Source organism: Nannobrachium achirus (assembly GCF_963921795.1).
Source record: "Nannobrachium achirus genome assembly, chromosome: 8".
In the NCBI taxonomy this organism is placed as follows: Eukaryota; Metazoa; Chordata; class Actinopteri; order Myctophiformes; family Myctophidae; genus Nannobrachium; species Nannobrachium achirus.
In genome coordinates, this window is record NC_137817.1 from 35,628,828 (window position 1) to 35,644,273 (window position 15,446).

A 15,446-nucleotide genomic window follows, 5' to 3' on the forward strand; every position below is an offset into this window, starting at 1 on the left:
TTTTGTCTTGCAAAATCCCTCATTTGAACACTATTTACAGGTACTGACAGATCATAATACTCTCTTTCATCATCATTGCACCCTCATAATTTGACACATACATATTACATACATACATAATATTATTATGTATGTATTAGAAAGCACCATTGAATTGTTTATGAAAAATTATGTACGTATGTCAACTTATTTTTTCATATTTGAAAAACTAAACTTCTCAATTTGTAGGATCACTGTGAACATCTGGGTTGTATAGAGTCAGTCTATCCTTGTCTTCCGGTGTATCCATGTTCACTGCTCTCTCCTGTCATCAGCCAGTCTTGTTCTCCTCCGGACACCAGCTAGTTATAGAGAGAATAGTAAAAAAAATATACCGTTATCTTTTCCGATGACATTAACAATTCTTGAGGTTTGACAACAACTGTTTCTTTTTTTTTTTCTTTTCTTTTCTTTTTTTTTTTTACCTGGTCTTCGACCAGTCACCCTTCTTGGGTTACCTCCTATAGGCAAACAGACATATCAGTCATATCATGCCTCATTTTGTCCAATCAACAAGATTGTGCATGAAGATAATATTCTCACCTGCTTGGATGAGTTTGGTAAGTTTTGAGGAGTCCTCATGTCCATACGACTCAGAGTCCCCCTCGATATGGGAGAGGCTAACTCCTTATGGAGAGAAGTAATAATTATGTATTGTTCAACTACAACAAACAAGCCAAATGCTTATGTTTTTAAATCTAAAGACATATCAGCAATGGTTACTTTTACTAACCATTCACATCGATGTTGGTACTAGTGCTACTGCTACTGCCGACAGAATATTGAGGGCCTGGGGAAGACAGCATTGAATAACATTACTCTCAGTACTTACTGTAACGGCTCTAACATTGTATAAGTTCAAGTAAACTTTATTTACCTCCTGAAACCCTGGACACGGATGTGTAAACGGGATCGCCCTCGATGACCCTGGTGACTTTGGTGATAGCTGGTGCCGCCTCAATGACCCTGGTAACCTTTTTGAGGGTGGGTTGTGTCTGGATTACCCTAGTTACCTTTGTCTTGTCAGGAACTACGAGGAGAAAGAAGATGATTGATGTAGGGCTGTCACAATTATTACATAATCGTCTAATCGTGATTATTTGACATTATCGCAATTATTTTGTCATAATCGTCATAATCGTTGAAAAATGTCCGAAATAGTGGAAATAGCAGATCTACAAGCTAAGCTTGTAGATCGGCTATTTCCACTATCAAAGTTATTTTTTAAGTAGTAAGTTGTCAAATATGTCAGTAATTCCTTTGTATATTTAGGTTATGTGTCATATCTACCATGACCATGTACAACTTCAAAGCCTAAAAGCCAAACAGAAATGTAATTGTCAACGACAAAAACACAATTAAATCGTTAATCGCCAATTATTTGAGTGACAATTAATCGTCATGTAAAATGTCATATCGTGACAGCCCTAGGCTCGTGTTCATTTTATGCCAGTAAAATGACATGCAGACCTTTCACTGGCTTTGAACGCATACTACATGACGACATGACTACATGACGATGTGACTCATAATAAATCAAATCATTTAAATCTAAACCTTTCAAAGACAAACGATGTGATTCATAATCAAATAATTTATATCTACACCTTTCAAAGACAACAATGTGATTTATAATCAGATCATTCACATCTTATGTCTACAAATCTCTTTGTTTTGCAGTTTGGAGCTTCTCCCAGTATATATTGATAGGTTGCCAAAACATTTGATATATATCCTCCCATTCATTCCCGAATGGAAGGACTCCTTTGAGGTTGTTGTTTTTTTTTTTTTTTTGTATACTTCAGCTTTATATTATGAGCCTTGTGTGTGTCTTTGCATGCACATGGCTGCATGTGTTATAAGTGATTAATGCCTGTTTCAACACAAAAGTAACTCAAATGTCACTCTATATTTGTTTTCGGCCAAACATTAAGCCTTTCTCACACACGCAAACACATTATTTGAAGAAACTAATTGATGATGAATCACATAATGATGATGTTCATTAATCATCATTACTGTACCTGACTGGACGACACGAGTGACGGTCCTTTCTAATAATAAGAGATATAAAAGAGTTAATGGCTATTATGGTATAGTATGTACTGTATGCCCAGTTAAACACAAGTCCATTGTATATGTGCAAAGTCTCTATAATATCTCTATAAATATAGTATATTGTTGCTTACTCAAAAATGTAAGGGGGATTTCCTGATATCTGAATCCTGAAATGTACTGTAAATAAAACATAAGAATTCATTATGGCAGGATTCTTTGGAACATAGTTCACAATTCTAATAAATTCAAGTTTTATTATGTCTGGATAGCAAATTATGCACATAAATATTGTTGGACAACTGCCCAAAAGCAATGGGAGCTACTATAGTAAGAATTGCTTGTACTTTATTGTATCTCAATGGACTCCTCAACTAGCACTATAAGGCAAACCAATGTAATAGTCTATAGCACAGTTTCTAAAATTGAACATTATTTAAGCATTATCTTTAATTGTATGGCAGATGTAATCACGGGATACTGTATATGGGAAATGATAAAGAACTCATGTCTTTGTCCATTACCAGCAACCTCTTTAACCACTATACATTTTGTTAAATATTACCTTGATCTGGATGTACGTGATGAGCTTCTTGAATAGCCCAAGAAGATCCTGGCTTCCAACAGGGATATCTAGATTAAAGCATATTTAAGAGCGTTGACGTTAACCACACTACTGTCTGATTTATATTTGGTTGTGTGCCATGATGTATTGCACTGAAAATGGTAAAAAATAGTCATACATTGAGTCATACAGTGTGTGACACTGGCACACAACCAAGTATAATCATCCTTTAAGCCAGTAATTAAAAACAGCTCCCAAAGCAGGTTTGCAAAGGAAAGAAGGAAAGAAAACGTTCCAAGTGAAAATCTTACCTCCGGGATACAAAAGACTGTTGACGAAGTGTACGACTCCATTTGTCGCCATGATATCAGATTCAGGGACTTGGACAGAATTCACCAGCATGCTGCTGTTTGCCTGAGGGAGATAATTAAAATAATTATCGACAAGAAAATGGGTATTGAATTGCTTGATTATGATTAAACATGGATTAGAACTACAAGACATGACAGGAAACGGAATTATACTCTCAACCTCACATCCTGCAAAGAACATGTGGTCAGTGCACTAACTGGCTGCACCACCAGGTAACCTTCACTCATTTACAGTTATTGGCAATAGATTCATTGCATTTTATTATTCTTATATATCATAATAGTATGTATCTTATTTGTATTTTTAACAATCACTTTCGATATTGTGGAAGAAAATTTAAAACGTGTCCTCTTGAGGTTTACAATTCATAGCTATTTACAACTTCACATGTACAGTTTGACTTAAACAAGTAATAGGGCAAGACATAAGCTGTAGTTGAGAGATAAAACAGTAAATACTTACAAACAACAATCTGAGGTTACTGCCTTGGAGAGACTTGAGAAGGTTTGTGACTCCTGTCTCTAGACCTCCACCAATGAAGATGCCATTGCTGAAGTGATACAGCAAGATAGTTCTAAGGGCATTGACGTCACCTGAAAATTGTAATTGTTAACAATTCACAAATCAGTACATAAACACCAACTGTAAAGTAAATGATAAAAATTAAATCATATGGATCTCTGGATCCACATGAGAATTACTTGACCCCAATGTGGATCATTTATTTTGCCCAGTCATCTATGACGTCATTCGTCTATATGTCACTCAACTCTATGACATGATGTATCATTCCAAATTTGGGCTAGGCTTCAGGTCAGAGGCAGAGCCTCAACGACTTCATCATAAAATTAAATATTCATAAAAATAAATAAATAATGGAGGTACTTATGTGGCCTACTGGCATTGTGCACAAGAAATCTGGCGCTGATTGGTCCAGCAGCTTTTTATTTAAGATCCAGACACACAGTCCTTTTTGATTGATTGAAAAAAGGTCCAACCCTCTTATAGACGGCCAGACTCCCGCAGAGCCACGCCGTAAAAAATAAATACAATACATAAATAAAATAGAACACAATACTAAATCAACGAAGAACTGTAAAGAGTCCGGGAAACTAACCTCTCAATAAGTCCAAATCCCTCTCTCTCACACCAGCGAAAGCTTTGTCACTGGGAGCAAACAGGGTAAACTCTCCTTCCTGTTTCAGCAGGTCAGTCAAGCCAGCAGCTTCCATCAGGGACAGAAAGATCCTACAGCACAGAGAAGAAAACAGTTCCTTGGCTGTCACAGAAACCACTGAGGGCTGAGACCAGCACTTTTCTAATCCAATTTTAAGCTGCACGTATTATATGAAATGAGAGAGCATATGGTTTGAGTATAATGCAGGGGTCTTCAACGTTTTCAGGCCAAGGACCCCTTAGTTGAGAGAGAGATGAAGCAGGGACCTTTCCATAGATTCCATATAGTTTCACTGTTTGACAGCACAATCATCAGTGTATTTTGGATTCATGTCAATTTGTGTTATCAGATATGTAACCATGCACTTGAACCGTCAATACTTAATAAACTTGACCTTTCGCTCTGTACTTAGTCTGCTCTTTTTCCTCTCTACACCAAACCTCTTTGCCGAAAATAGTCGACCTACACGCTCACAACGCCTCGCAGCTTGTAGATCTGCTATTTTTGGCTAAAGTTCTCAGAATATGGAGGCTAGGGTTCAAGTGGTTAATCTACTGTAAAAAGGAGAAACAAAGTTTCTGTCATACAAAGATTTGGAGGACCCCCTGTAGTAACTCTGAGGATCCCCTAGGGGTCCCGGACCCCCTGTTGAAGACCCTTGCTATGTTTTAATAATCCTGCCCATTTTTATCGTCACACCCCCCTCCCCTCCCCCATACTTACTTGAAGCCACCGTGTTCCGTCAGAATCTGGTACATACTTTTCTCTGACGGTTTCATGAACATCTTCATGAGGTGAAGGGCTCCATTGCTGCCCTCTTTGCTGCCTCTTATCAGACAGGAATTCTCAATGCATACGGCCTGCAGAAACAAGTAAAGTAAACATTAGTTTTAAATAATTTCAGGAGAAAAGGCATATATTTCTCTTCAAGGTAAAGTAATTATTATACACAATGCTATTGCAACCGTAGGTCGCAGTTAACTATGGAAACCGGCACATCTTGTCTGTATCTCTGTCAGTCACGCCTGACACTATGGTTCCCCTAACACATCACTGTGACATCACAGGCTCAGAGCAGGGATAATGCCTGATACTGTGGTTCCCCTGACACATCACTGTGACATCACAGGTGACATCACAGTGATGTCAGATACTCAGAGCAGGGATCTCCACATATGGGTATAAAAAGTGACATCACAGTGGTGTGGCTAGTTCAGACTGGGATCTCGTATGGGCATAAAATGGATTGTATGTTGTGAATGATGTCATGGGAACCACTCTTAACAGAATCCATTTTATGCCCATATATGAGGCGTCTTACTAGTTAGTTGTAATTTTGTGACCTGAAATCTTTTTTTACTGTAAAATGAGGTGTCACGCTGCATCAACTGAGCGCTTTTTCATGTACAGCTATCTGAAAGGGATGTTCTGTGTGCTTTGTTTTAGTGGTGAGCTGCAACTATATTTGGGCATCACTTCAGAGTAATGAAGAGGGCTTACAGTGCGGTAGATGAAGACCCTCAGGAACTTTCCCCCGAGGGTCTCCAGACGCTGGCCATTGTACAGTTGGCCTAGAACAACCTTGTTCTTCAGGACGTGGTTCTCCAAAATGAGCCTTAGCAGCCTCTGATCCATGGACATTACTTCATCTGAAAAAAGACACAATTGAATACCTTACATGTTTGCTCTTGCTAATTCCAATAACAACAACAATAATAATCATACAATAATAATAGGCTAATATTCATAATAGCTCGACTACTAATACTACTAATTATATTAGAACAAGAAATCTTGGATGACACAGTTCCTCTTTCTTTTGGACCAAAATGCCTTTCCTACCCTCTTCAAACGTCTTTCGTCATCTTTTGGGAAACGATTAAAGGAAGCTTAGAAAAACAGCAGTGGCAGGCAGAGAACAGACCTTTGGGGCAGACTTCGCTGCTTTTGAGCAATCTGATTTACTGTACTGTCCTGTACATGGAACATGGTCTGCAGCCCACAAATCTTGTTTCAGGATAGGGAGGCTTTTAACTGTTGCACCAATACATTTAACTGCTTTTGGCGTTCCTCACTCACTATTGAAATGTATGCCGCTGATGATAAATGTTTTCCCCTTCAATTAATTGCATGTGTTGGGAGTTCTTGACTCACTTCTTTTGGATGGTACCGTAGGTATGTTCCCTGGGGGAGTGGGTACGTGTGTATTCACTCTTCCAAGTCGTAAAGCTTCAGCAAAGCTGTATTGCATGTACTGTACCGTGTATGCAATGTATATTCTCACATTAGACAGATATGGCTGTCTGACTCACCCGTGAAGACAGAGTTCAAGGGAGCCAGCAGAGTGTACTCCATATCTGCCTGCATATCACCAGCCAGGCCCAACTCTGATACCATGTCACCGAAGGTGGACTGGGCACTGCCGATCAGCTCCATCACCTGTTTAGCTTTGAAGGCACAGGAAACCCAGAAACTATTAATATCTGATTGTTCCATGCAGCATGATTTTTTTTATTTTTTTTTAGCTTTAAACAAAAAAACAGCACGATTCCTATATGCCCAACAAAATGCTGTACATACATTACCCATTAACTTAACACCCTAAGGTCCGGGAAAGGAATACACAATCCTAACCTGAGTCAGGCATGAGCACTTGGTCAATGAGGTGGATGACACCATTGGTAGTGACGATGTCCTTCTTCAACACCATCTTGATGCCGTTGACGGTGAGACTGTCTCCATCGCATCCGATCTCAATGTTGTTCCCCTCCATGGTCTCATGGGAGGTGCCAGCCATGATGCCCTCGGAGCACTGGACTGAGTTCAGGAGGTGGAAGTTCAGCAGAGCTACGGAAAAAAAGAGAAATAAAAGTGTAATCTCGTCTTTAAGCCTCTGCAGGAATTTGGACCATACACATAGAAAAAGAAGTTGGGTTTTGACTGGGTGAGTTGTGGAAGAATTATGTATTGGCTATTTTCTGTAATAATTCTTTACTCCAGTGTTTCATTGACGGTTTTATTCATTCTTTTATGTGTTCGGGGAAACTCCCCATTTCTTTTTACTTCCATTTGATGACTTGGTGTTCTTGTTTTCAGAGCCTGTAATGATCTTTGTAAATTGTTATTATTATTAAATGTGATTGTCAGTCAGTGAAGGCCTGTTGGAGCTTCCAGTGTTCAAGTGCATGTGTGGATGATATGAACCACCAACCACCTGAAGGCCCTTTGGATCCCTTGGGCCCTTGCATGAGAAAACTCACAGCCTTTTAGTGAACTGGTTTGATCTTATCGTATAGGGCAATCTTGGGGCTAATAAAAATGTTAGACTTGTACTGGTGCCATTCTGTCTGGCGTGGTGAATAATGCAGCTGTTTCCTGCTTCTCAATGTCACACAATCCTAAATTATATTAATGTTTGCTTTTTACTTTATTTTCTGATTGTGTGTGTGTGTGTGTGTGTGTGTGTGTGTGTGTGTGTGTGTGTGTGCGTGTGCGTGTGCGTGTGCGTGTGCGTGCACCAACTTGTCCTGATTTAGCAAATATGACCTTATTTTGTGACCTGCACACACTGTACATATTTTCCAGTAAACCAAATGATTTGTCATAAACATTTGACAAACATCAAAATTTTACAAACAATTTGTCTGCTTTTTCTGACTTTCCATTTGTTTTATCACACCCACTTTTGTATGTACAGTTTGCCAAATCCATAACATGGTCTGTAATAGTTTGAATGGGAAAATCTGGAATGTGAAAAAAATAAAACCCCAACATGTTGGTTACAAGGACCTAAATATATGCCAACTGTCCCGTTATCTTGTTAAACATAACCGTGGTCCTAGTTTGGGCATCGCCCAGGAGCTAATCTAAATACTCCAACCTTCACTGTTTAAACTATAGCATGAGCTTGATCCTGAATGAGTAACATGCATTCCAGAGAGGTGATTCTCGGACACCAGCCCATGGTTTACCTTGGAGGACTTCCTTGTCAGCCATAAGTCTTTCCAGGACGCCCGATCCCAGCGTCTCAAAGGCTTCATTTGTGGGGGCGAACAAGGTGTACTGCCCTGGTTGACCCAGCTTGTCAATCAAGCCAGCGGCAGTAGCCACATCCTAGAGGGAGATGTCATATCGTCACTGTTGGGCAGAAACCTTGTATCTCCAATTTTCAAATATGTACTTTTTTTTCGTAATTCCGAGGCGTTGTGTGCTCGTAGATCGGCGATTTTCACTATTTTAAATCGTTTTGAAAATGATAAATCCAATACGAACAGTTTTTGGACATACAGTACAAAGTTTCCACCCGACAACAACGATATAGATCAGTGGTTCTCAATCTTTTTCATGTCAAAGACCCCAAAATGCATGTGTAGGCCTATTTGGCCGCAGACCCCCGACTGAAAAGATTTTGTGCCAGGGTTTGTGCCAAGCTTGTGGATTGGCTATTTTCCAATACTAGTGTGCTCTTCGGAGGGCTTTTCTCAGCCAGGAGGATTAACATATCTATAACATACAGTGCAACTTTACGGGACTTTATGCCTTTTTTTGTAAGAAAAAGGCCATGCCCACAATGCAGGCAAACGGTATGGAAAATCTAAATCCTATTTGACCTTCATTGTCAAAAGACACGATCATTTGTGCATACGGTAATTTGGTGAAAAAAAGTCTGATGATCTAAGGAATACAGGGGATTTCTTTTTATTGTATGACCTAATAGGTCAATAGGCCACAACATAAACCGGCCTGTTATAGCACCAACTTTATGTCTTCCTTTGGCTTACTGGGGCGAGTGTGCATGCAAAGTTTGATGCTGATTGGTCCAGTGGTGTCTGAGATTAGCTGCGCACAGACGGACGGACACACACACACACACACACACACACACACACACACACACACACACAAACACACACACACACACACACACACACACACACACACACACACACACACACACGAACAGGAGTAAAAACATAACATCCGCCTCCTGGTAGTAAATGAATCAAAAGAACAGAACAGAATCCCACTCACCATCAGAGTGGACAGGTCATCGTCAACCTCAATGACATCCTGGATGGTGTTTCCCACGGCACTGATGACACGGTCGATGACATGCACCACGCCATTGGTGGCCACCTGGTTACCATGAATGATCCTGGCACAGTTCACAGTCACAATCTGCGCACACACACACACACACACACACACACACACACACACACACACACACACACACACACACACACACACAACACATTCTGTTGAAATTCACTGTCCCAGTGTTAGAAAAGGTGTCCATGCCCATAGTCAAATTGAACCCTGAAGTTAGATTACCGCCACACACATATTCTGTCATGTAGAAATACTCACCCCATTGGAGTAGTGGTTGATTAAGAGGCCCAGGTCGCTGTACATTGAAGTGATACTCATGCCGTTCTTCAGGTCCTTGGTCAAGAACCGTTTGTTAGACATGTGATAATGCAGAGCGTTGTACAGCTCAATGTTCACATTGCTGACCAACGCTTGCCTCACCTCCTGTAAGACCAGAGAATAAGTCAATACATTTTGTTCTGACACTGAGCTGCTATACACAATTCTTAGACTTTGGCTTTAATGGCTTACGTCATCTAAAAGTTCCCAGGCGTCATTGCTGGGGGCGAAGAAAGTGTATGACCCATGACCCTCAATCTCGGGCCTCAGCTTGGAGATGTTTGCATAATTCTGGGTTGAGGTAGCCTTCACCGGTCCCAAGGTGCCATACACATTGTCAATAGGCGCCACTGAGGAGTAAGTGTACTATAAGAATTATTGCATTCAGACTTTATGACTTATTAAGTGCTATCCATTCCATACTGTCTCCGACTACTGAACACGTGCAGCTTTCCGAACTCAAATTCGGGGTAATGCTTTTCAGATGCGAGTGTCATTTTGTAGTTGAACCGGACGTTTCAGACGTAAAGTTTGGTGGTCGGAGACAGCCCTTTACAACGGAATAATATTCACATGTAAGCAATATATGGAGGTGTGTAGTCATGGAGTTTAGTCAGTCTAAGTTCAGTTATTAAGTGTCTGCTCTTCAGCTGAAGTTTATGTCCTTGTTTAACCTTTACCAGATTGTCTGAACACATTGCATGCTTTACCTGCAGGGCAGCCACGCATGCCATCCAACTTCATGTACCCGGGGCAGCACTCGTAAAGCACAGTCCTGCAACCAAACCACAAACATCATGACAAAGGAGTTCCGATCACTCAATATGCTTGTGATATTATAATTGTTTACAAACATACAAGCAGCTTACGTGTACAATACAGCCGTGCGATAAATATTTTCTCTGGCTACCATTTTTGAAGCCAAATCTAAATTTACTGCTGACTTGACTGTTTCATGATCCCACGTTTTCTGTTTCCACATGTTCCTCATTATTGTTTCACTGCCGAAGCATGTGGTCTGATGGCTTGGGCCAGATCCAGTGGAAAGGGTGCCCCTTGGATTACGCTACCATTACAGTAGAGGGTTTATACTACCATGAAGTTGTCTTTGATGGTAAACAATTAGTTTGGCCCCTGCTCCTGGTTTGGTTAACCTCAGAGACATAACTTTTGGGTTTTGAAATGGTGCAGAGTAATCAAAGTATCGGAAATTTTGGTTAGAATATGGAACTTTTCAACCGCTGCCATAAACAGTTTGATGGTCTATGTGGAAACAGACAGTCATATCCAGTTGTAATTTTCCTGTTGAACAGGAACAGTGTTACTTTTGAATATACTGTAAAACAACTTTAGCATTCTAGTCACCTATGAGTGAGACTTTTGTATAATTGAGTATACATATAATTGCACTGTATATAATGAATAGTAAGACAATTTGATGCAAGAGAGATAGCGGGGGAGAGAGAGAGAGAGAGAGAGAGAGAGAGAGATGTTTTTGTAGTGAGAGACAATTTGAACAGGACTGGACACAGTTGCCATAAATCAGACACAGCTTTCAAGGAAGATGGAAAAATCCAACTCACAGCTGCTATAGATATAAAAACAACCGTATCTCTAGGGTCAGCTCATGTCTGAGCATGTTAGAACTATAACTCTGACACAACTCAATAGAATCCATTGAAAACAATACAAATATTCTTAGATTTACATGCACTTCCCGGTGGTATTCATTGGACTTGGAATAGTGCAAAGAATGCCATGACTATACAGTTGGCGTACAAGATGAGATGGAGAGTCGTACAAAATTTTTAAGCAAAATTTCATGTGAAGTTCACATTAAATTTCATCTACAGGAAAATCCTGATTCATATTTCCAACTCAACATATCATTAAGAATAACTGTGGTATTATTATTTCTAGACATTAATAAGGCAACGCGATTTAGATTTGTGAAAGGAGCATCTACTTAATTTATAAGCTACTCCATCTTACAAGAGTGTCCTGCGTCGTAAACAGCAAACTCACAATTCATTGCATTAACAGCGTCTCTGTTTGTATAGGGCTGGGAATTTAAATCTGATTTGTTGCAGAATCACGATTACTGTATATCATAATAATCAGATCACTCATACCTCTTAACTGGATTATAGACACAAACAGCTTCAACTTAAACTACAACGTAATGTAGATAACCTTGATTATCAAATGATGCATACTAATTAATTATAGATAATCTGTACATTAAGTAAGCTACAGTATCTATGGCTGATAATGGTCTGGTGTAAAGAAAAAAGGCTTCGGCCTTGTGCCTTTGAGAATGATAAATGAGACAAGGTCGAGGTGGGATGATCATTAGACTGTAGCTGTCATTTCCAGCTCACATGTCAGAAGGGCCAGACAGCAGAGATGGAAACAGATCGAGACTTGTAATCCGAGCAAAGGCTCCTAGGTCATGGCTCACTGCCACTCACTCTACAGACACACTACAGATGCCTTTGAACCACAGTTAAATGGAGTTGGGGGTAGACTGGGATGAGATCACTCGGAGTCAGCAAATCCCCCTCAACATGCTCTCCCACACAGAGGAAACCCAGACTCCTTCTGGCTATGGAAACTTCTGATTGGTCAGCATCTTTATAAAACATGTTTTTTCTCACTGTGGATTACTCTAGCGTTGCCAAAAACGTGCTTATCCCAATAAAACCTGTTGCTAATGATCTGAGCTGTCATTCTAAATCCATACAGTAAATTCCCATGCATGCACATGTAATCCAATTATGTCATGTCATAAAATGTCCTACAAGACCGTTTACTATACACCAATGTATTTATCTAGCTCTGGAGTTATCGTCTGGTTAATTTCATAGTGCCATGAATGGGGATTTCTGGACATTTGTATTTTGTTTTGTTTTCCATTATAATCGTTGCTATGTCTAGTAGTGAACAGCCTTTACTCATCATGGGCTTCTCAGCTTCTGAGAGTGCAAAGCACGAGCTCAAGCGCAATAGTAGACAGTGTGTGTTAATGGAAGTGTGGGCATGGATTGAAGCCATGTTTAAACATAAAAGCGCTGAGATGGCTGGAACAATAAGAGACAGATTAGACAGATTATTTGTCGTACAATACAGTGTGTCTGAGATGAACTCACTTTTCCATTCATGAATATGCTTAACAATTTGCAATCCTGGAATCAGTGGTTCACCGCAGTGGTATGATATCCAACAGAGACCAGAAGTCCTGATGTATAACATACATAATATTTATGGCAGTGATAGGACTCTTTTCTTCGAAGCAAAGAGTTTAGGGCAGCAGTATGAATGTGTTTTTAATTGCATATAAATGGCAGCTTTATTAAAAGTAAGATACCAGATTTCTGTATCTATGGAACCATCCAAGTTTCCAGACCTTGTAAAAAAATAAAGCATTTACCAGAACCTAGACACTGATGGAAATGTGGATTTTCAAACTTATTGGGAAGATTAGCTGTCAATCCTTCACACTTAAATTGAACTGAAATGTTCATTATTTAATATAGTGGTTCTCAAAGTTGGATCAGGGGACCCCCAAGGGTCCTTGGGGAATTCCAGGCTAGAAGTGAGGCCAATGAGAGAATTTATAAGAATGACTATTCAGATCATAGGTTTCACTCTCTCACACAAAATATTTGTGGGCAACCCAATCACCAGAGAAGATACATTACCACATTTCTGCAAACCACTCACACATTGCATGTCAACACTGACACGTTGCGGCCACATGTTAGGTTTAAGTTTAGCGTTAGGGTGAGGTTTAGGTTTTGGTTTAGGGTTACTTAGTTTGAAGTCCTTCGCATGAGTGAACATGATCTGGATCCGGACACATTGACTAGCAACATTTTGGGGATTAGAAAATATCCAGTTTCAACGCTTTTTGCACATTGCAGAAACCTACAGTGACAATGTTTTCCATAGCGATCAGGCTGCCGTGGGCTAAAGATGTTATTTTGTTGTATTATCTGCTTATTGTAAGTCGCTTTGGATTAAAAGGGTCTGTTAAATGCCTAAACTGTAAACTGTAAACTGTAAACTGATACTCAAAGAGTGGGACGTTTGGGCCACATAATAAAAATGGCAAGGGGCCAGGGGCCAGTTGAATTTTTGCATGAGATGGTAAATTTAAAGGGATGGCATCCATCCATTTTGGGTTAAAGTGCCGGTTCTCTGCATCAACCTTTTGGCCCTTGCTGAGGCTCATCTTTGCTGCTGCTCTGAATGAGTGCACACAGTTTCCCCCTCCCGGCTGATTATTCATGTTATACTAATGTAATTAGGCTAAAGATAAGATATTAATTCTGTCTAAGAAGAAATCTTTATTTTTTTTTATTGATTGATTGATTCATTCATTCATTGATGGGTGGGCCAGTCAAAATTGTGCCACGGGCCGGAACTGGCCTGCGGGCCTGAGTTTGAGTATCACCGCTAAATCATATCAATTCAGGGGTCCTTCACATGAAAGTGTGTGAGAACCTCTGCTTTAATATGGGAAACAACTTATCCTGTTGGAACAATAAAGTAACACACTTACGCTTTTTTTCCACAGATGGCCCCTTGGTACCAATTACGACAAGTGCTGAAGTACTTTTTCTTGGTCCCCATGACTTGCTGGAGAGCGCAGACATTAGGTCTGATGAACACAGAATGTATAAAGACATGAAATGCTTACTTCAGGTAACTTTAGGTTCATTTAGTCCTGGATACTTGCAGAAAATGTAATGATTCCAGTAAATTATGAAAATTAATGGGCCACTTAGTGAAATGCAACTAATTATTTGTCAGCTAATTCTGCTGGTTTGAACATATTAACACTAGGTTTATACTGAATACGTTAATTAAAAATAAATACAATTAATACATGTCCAGCAAATGTCTTTCATAATTTTCTATTGCATTTTGAGGGATAAAATCATGCACAGACTTAAAATAAAGCAAAACATGCCAACACTGTATAAAGGGGGGAAAAAAACTTCTATGACAAAGTATAAAGCCTTAACACTTACCCCTCTTTTCTTGCCCTGATGCGACTGTGCGTCACTATTTTGTCATAAGCTGAGGAGTCAGCCTTATCAAAGGCTGAGAGCACAAAGATTGAAAAGGCAGCAACAAAAAGGAGCTTCATCCTTGCTTTTCCTTAGCTGGCCCCTCCAAACCCAGAACTACGGGAGCAGGATCTCAGACTGGGAGTTTATATACAGTACCACCCCTCCAAACAAGGAGGATGGCAACATTTCACACTCATGACTAGTCCACTGGACCACCCAAAGACCCTTCAACATATGCTGTATTTCTCTCCAAGTTTTGGGCACTCTCATATGGTACCTTCATGTACTTGTTAATGTAATATAATTACAAATGTACATTTCTTGGGTATAAGTTTTCATTTTATTCTCAAAATTACCATACCTAAGTACAATTTTGAAGTATTTCTTTACTTTATTGCAGTATTTCCAATTTCCAGTATTACTTCGACTCCACTACATCTCAGAGGCAAATATTATACTTTTACTCCACTACAATTATTTGACAGTTTTAGTTACCAGTTACTTTGTAGATTATCGTCACAACACCACTTCAACCCTATATACTGTACATTTCGGCCATTTGAAATTAGCCGATCTACAAGCTTACAATGTGTCACAATGTGACACATTGTGAGCTTGTAGATCTGCTATATTTAAAAGATTGTTATACATTTGAAAACTTGTGAAATTGGACCTTCTGCATAATGAGTACTTTCTACTTTTGGTACTTTAAGTACATTTTTATACTAAT

At 39.6% G+C, this 15,446-nt stretch overlaps 1 protein-coding gene across 1 annotated transcript; it reads right to left on the reverse strand.

The window, feature by feature from the left end:
* Window positions 1–908: 908 nt before the first annotated feature.
* Window positions 909–14,793, reverse strand: postnb (periostin, osteoblast specific factor b; the record flags this gene model as incomplete). Its single annotated transcript, XM_080731851.1, has 18 exons — window positions 909–1,069; window positions 2,064–2,093; window positions 2,229–2,274; window positions 2,660–2,727; window positions 2,971–3,073; window positions 3,494–3,624; window positions 4,149–4,279; window positions 4,932–5,068; window positions 5,709–5,857; window positions 6,521–6,655; window positions 6,843–7,055; window positions 8,180–8,321; window positions 9,240–9,386; window positions 9,579–9,743; window positions 9,831–9,988; window positions 10,349–10,413; window positions 14,203–14,301; window positions 14,675–14,793. The coding sequence occupies 18 exons, from the start codon at window positions 14,791–14,793 to the stop codon at window positions 909–911; spliced, it is 2,199 nt and encodes a 732-aa protein (XP_080587977.1).
* Between the last annotated feature and the right edge of the window lie 653 nt (window positions 14,794–15,446).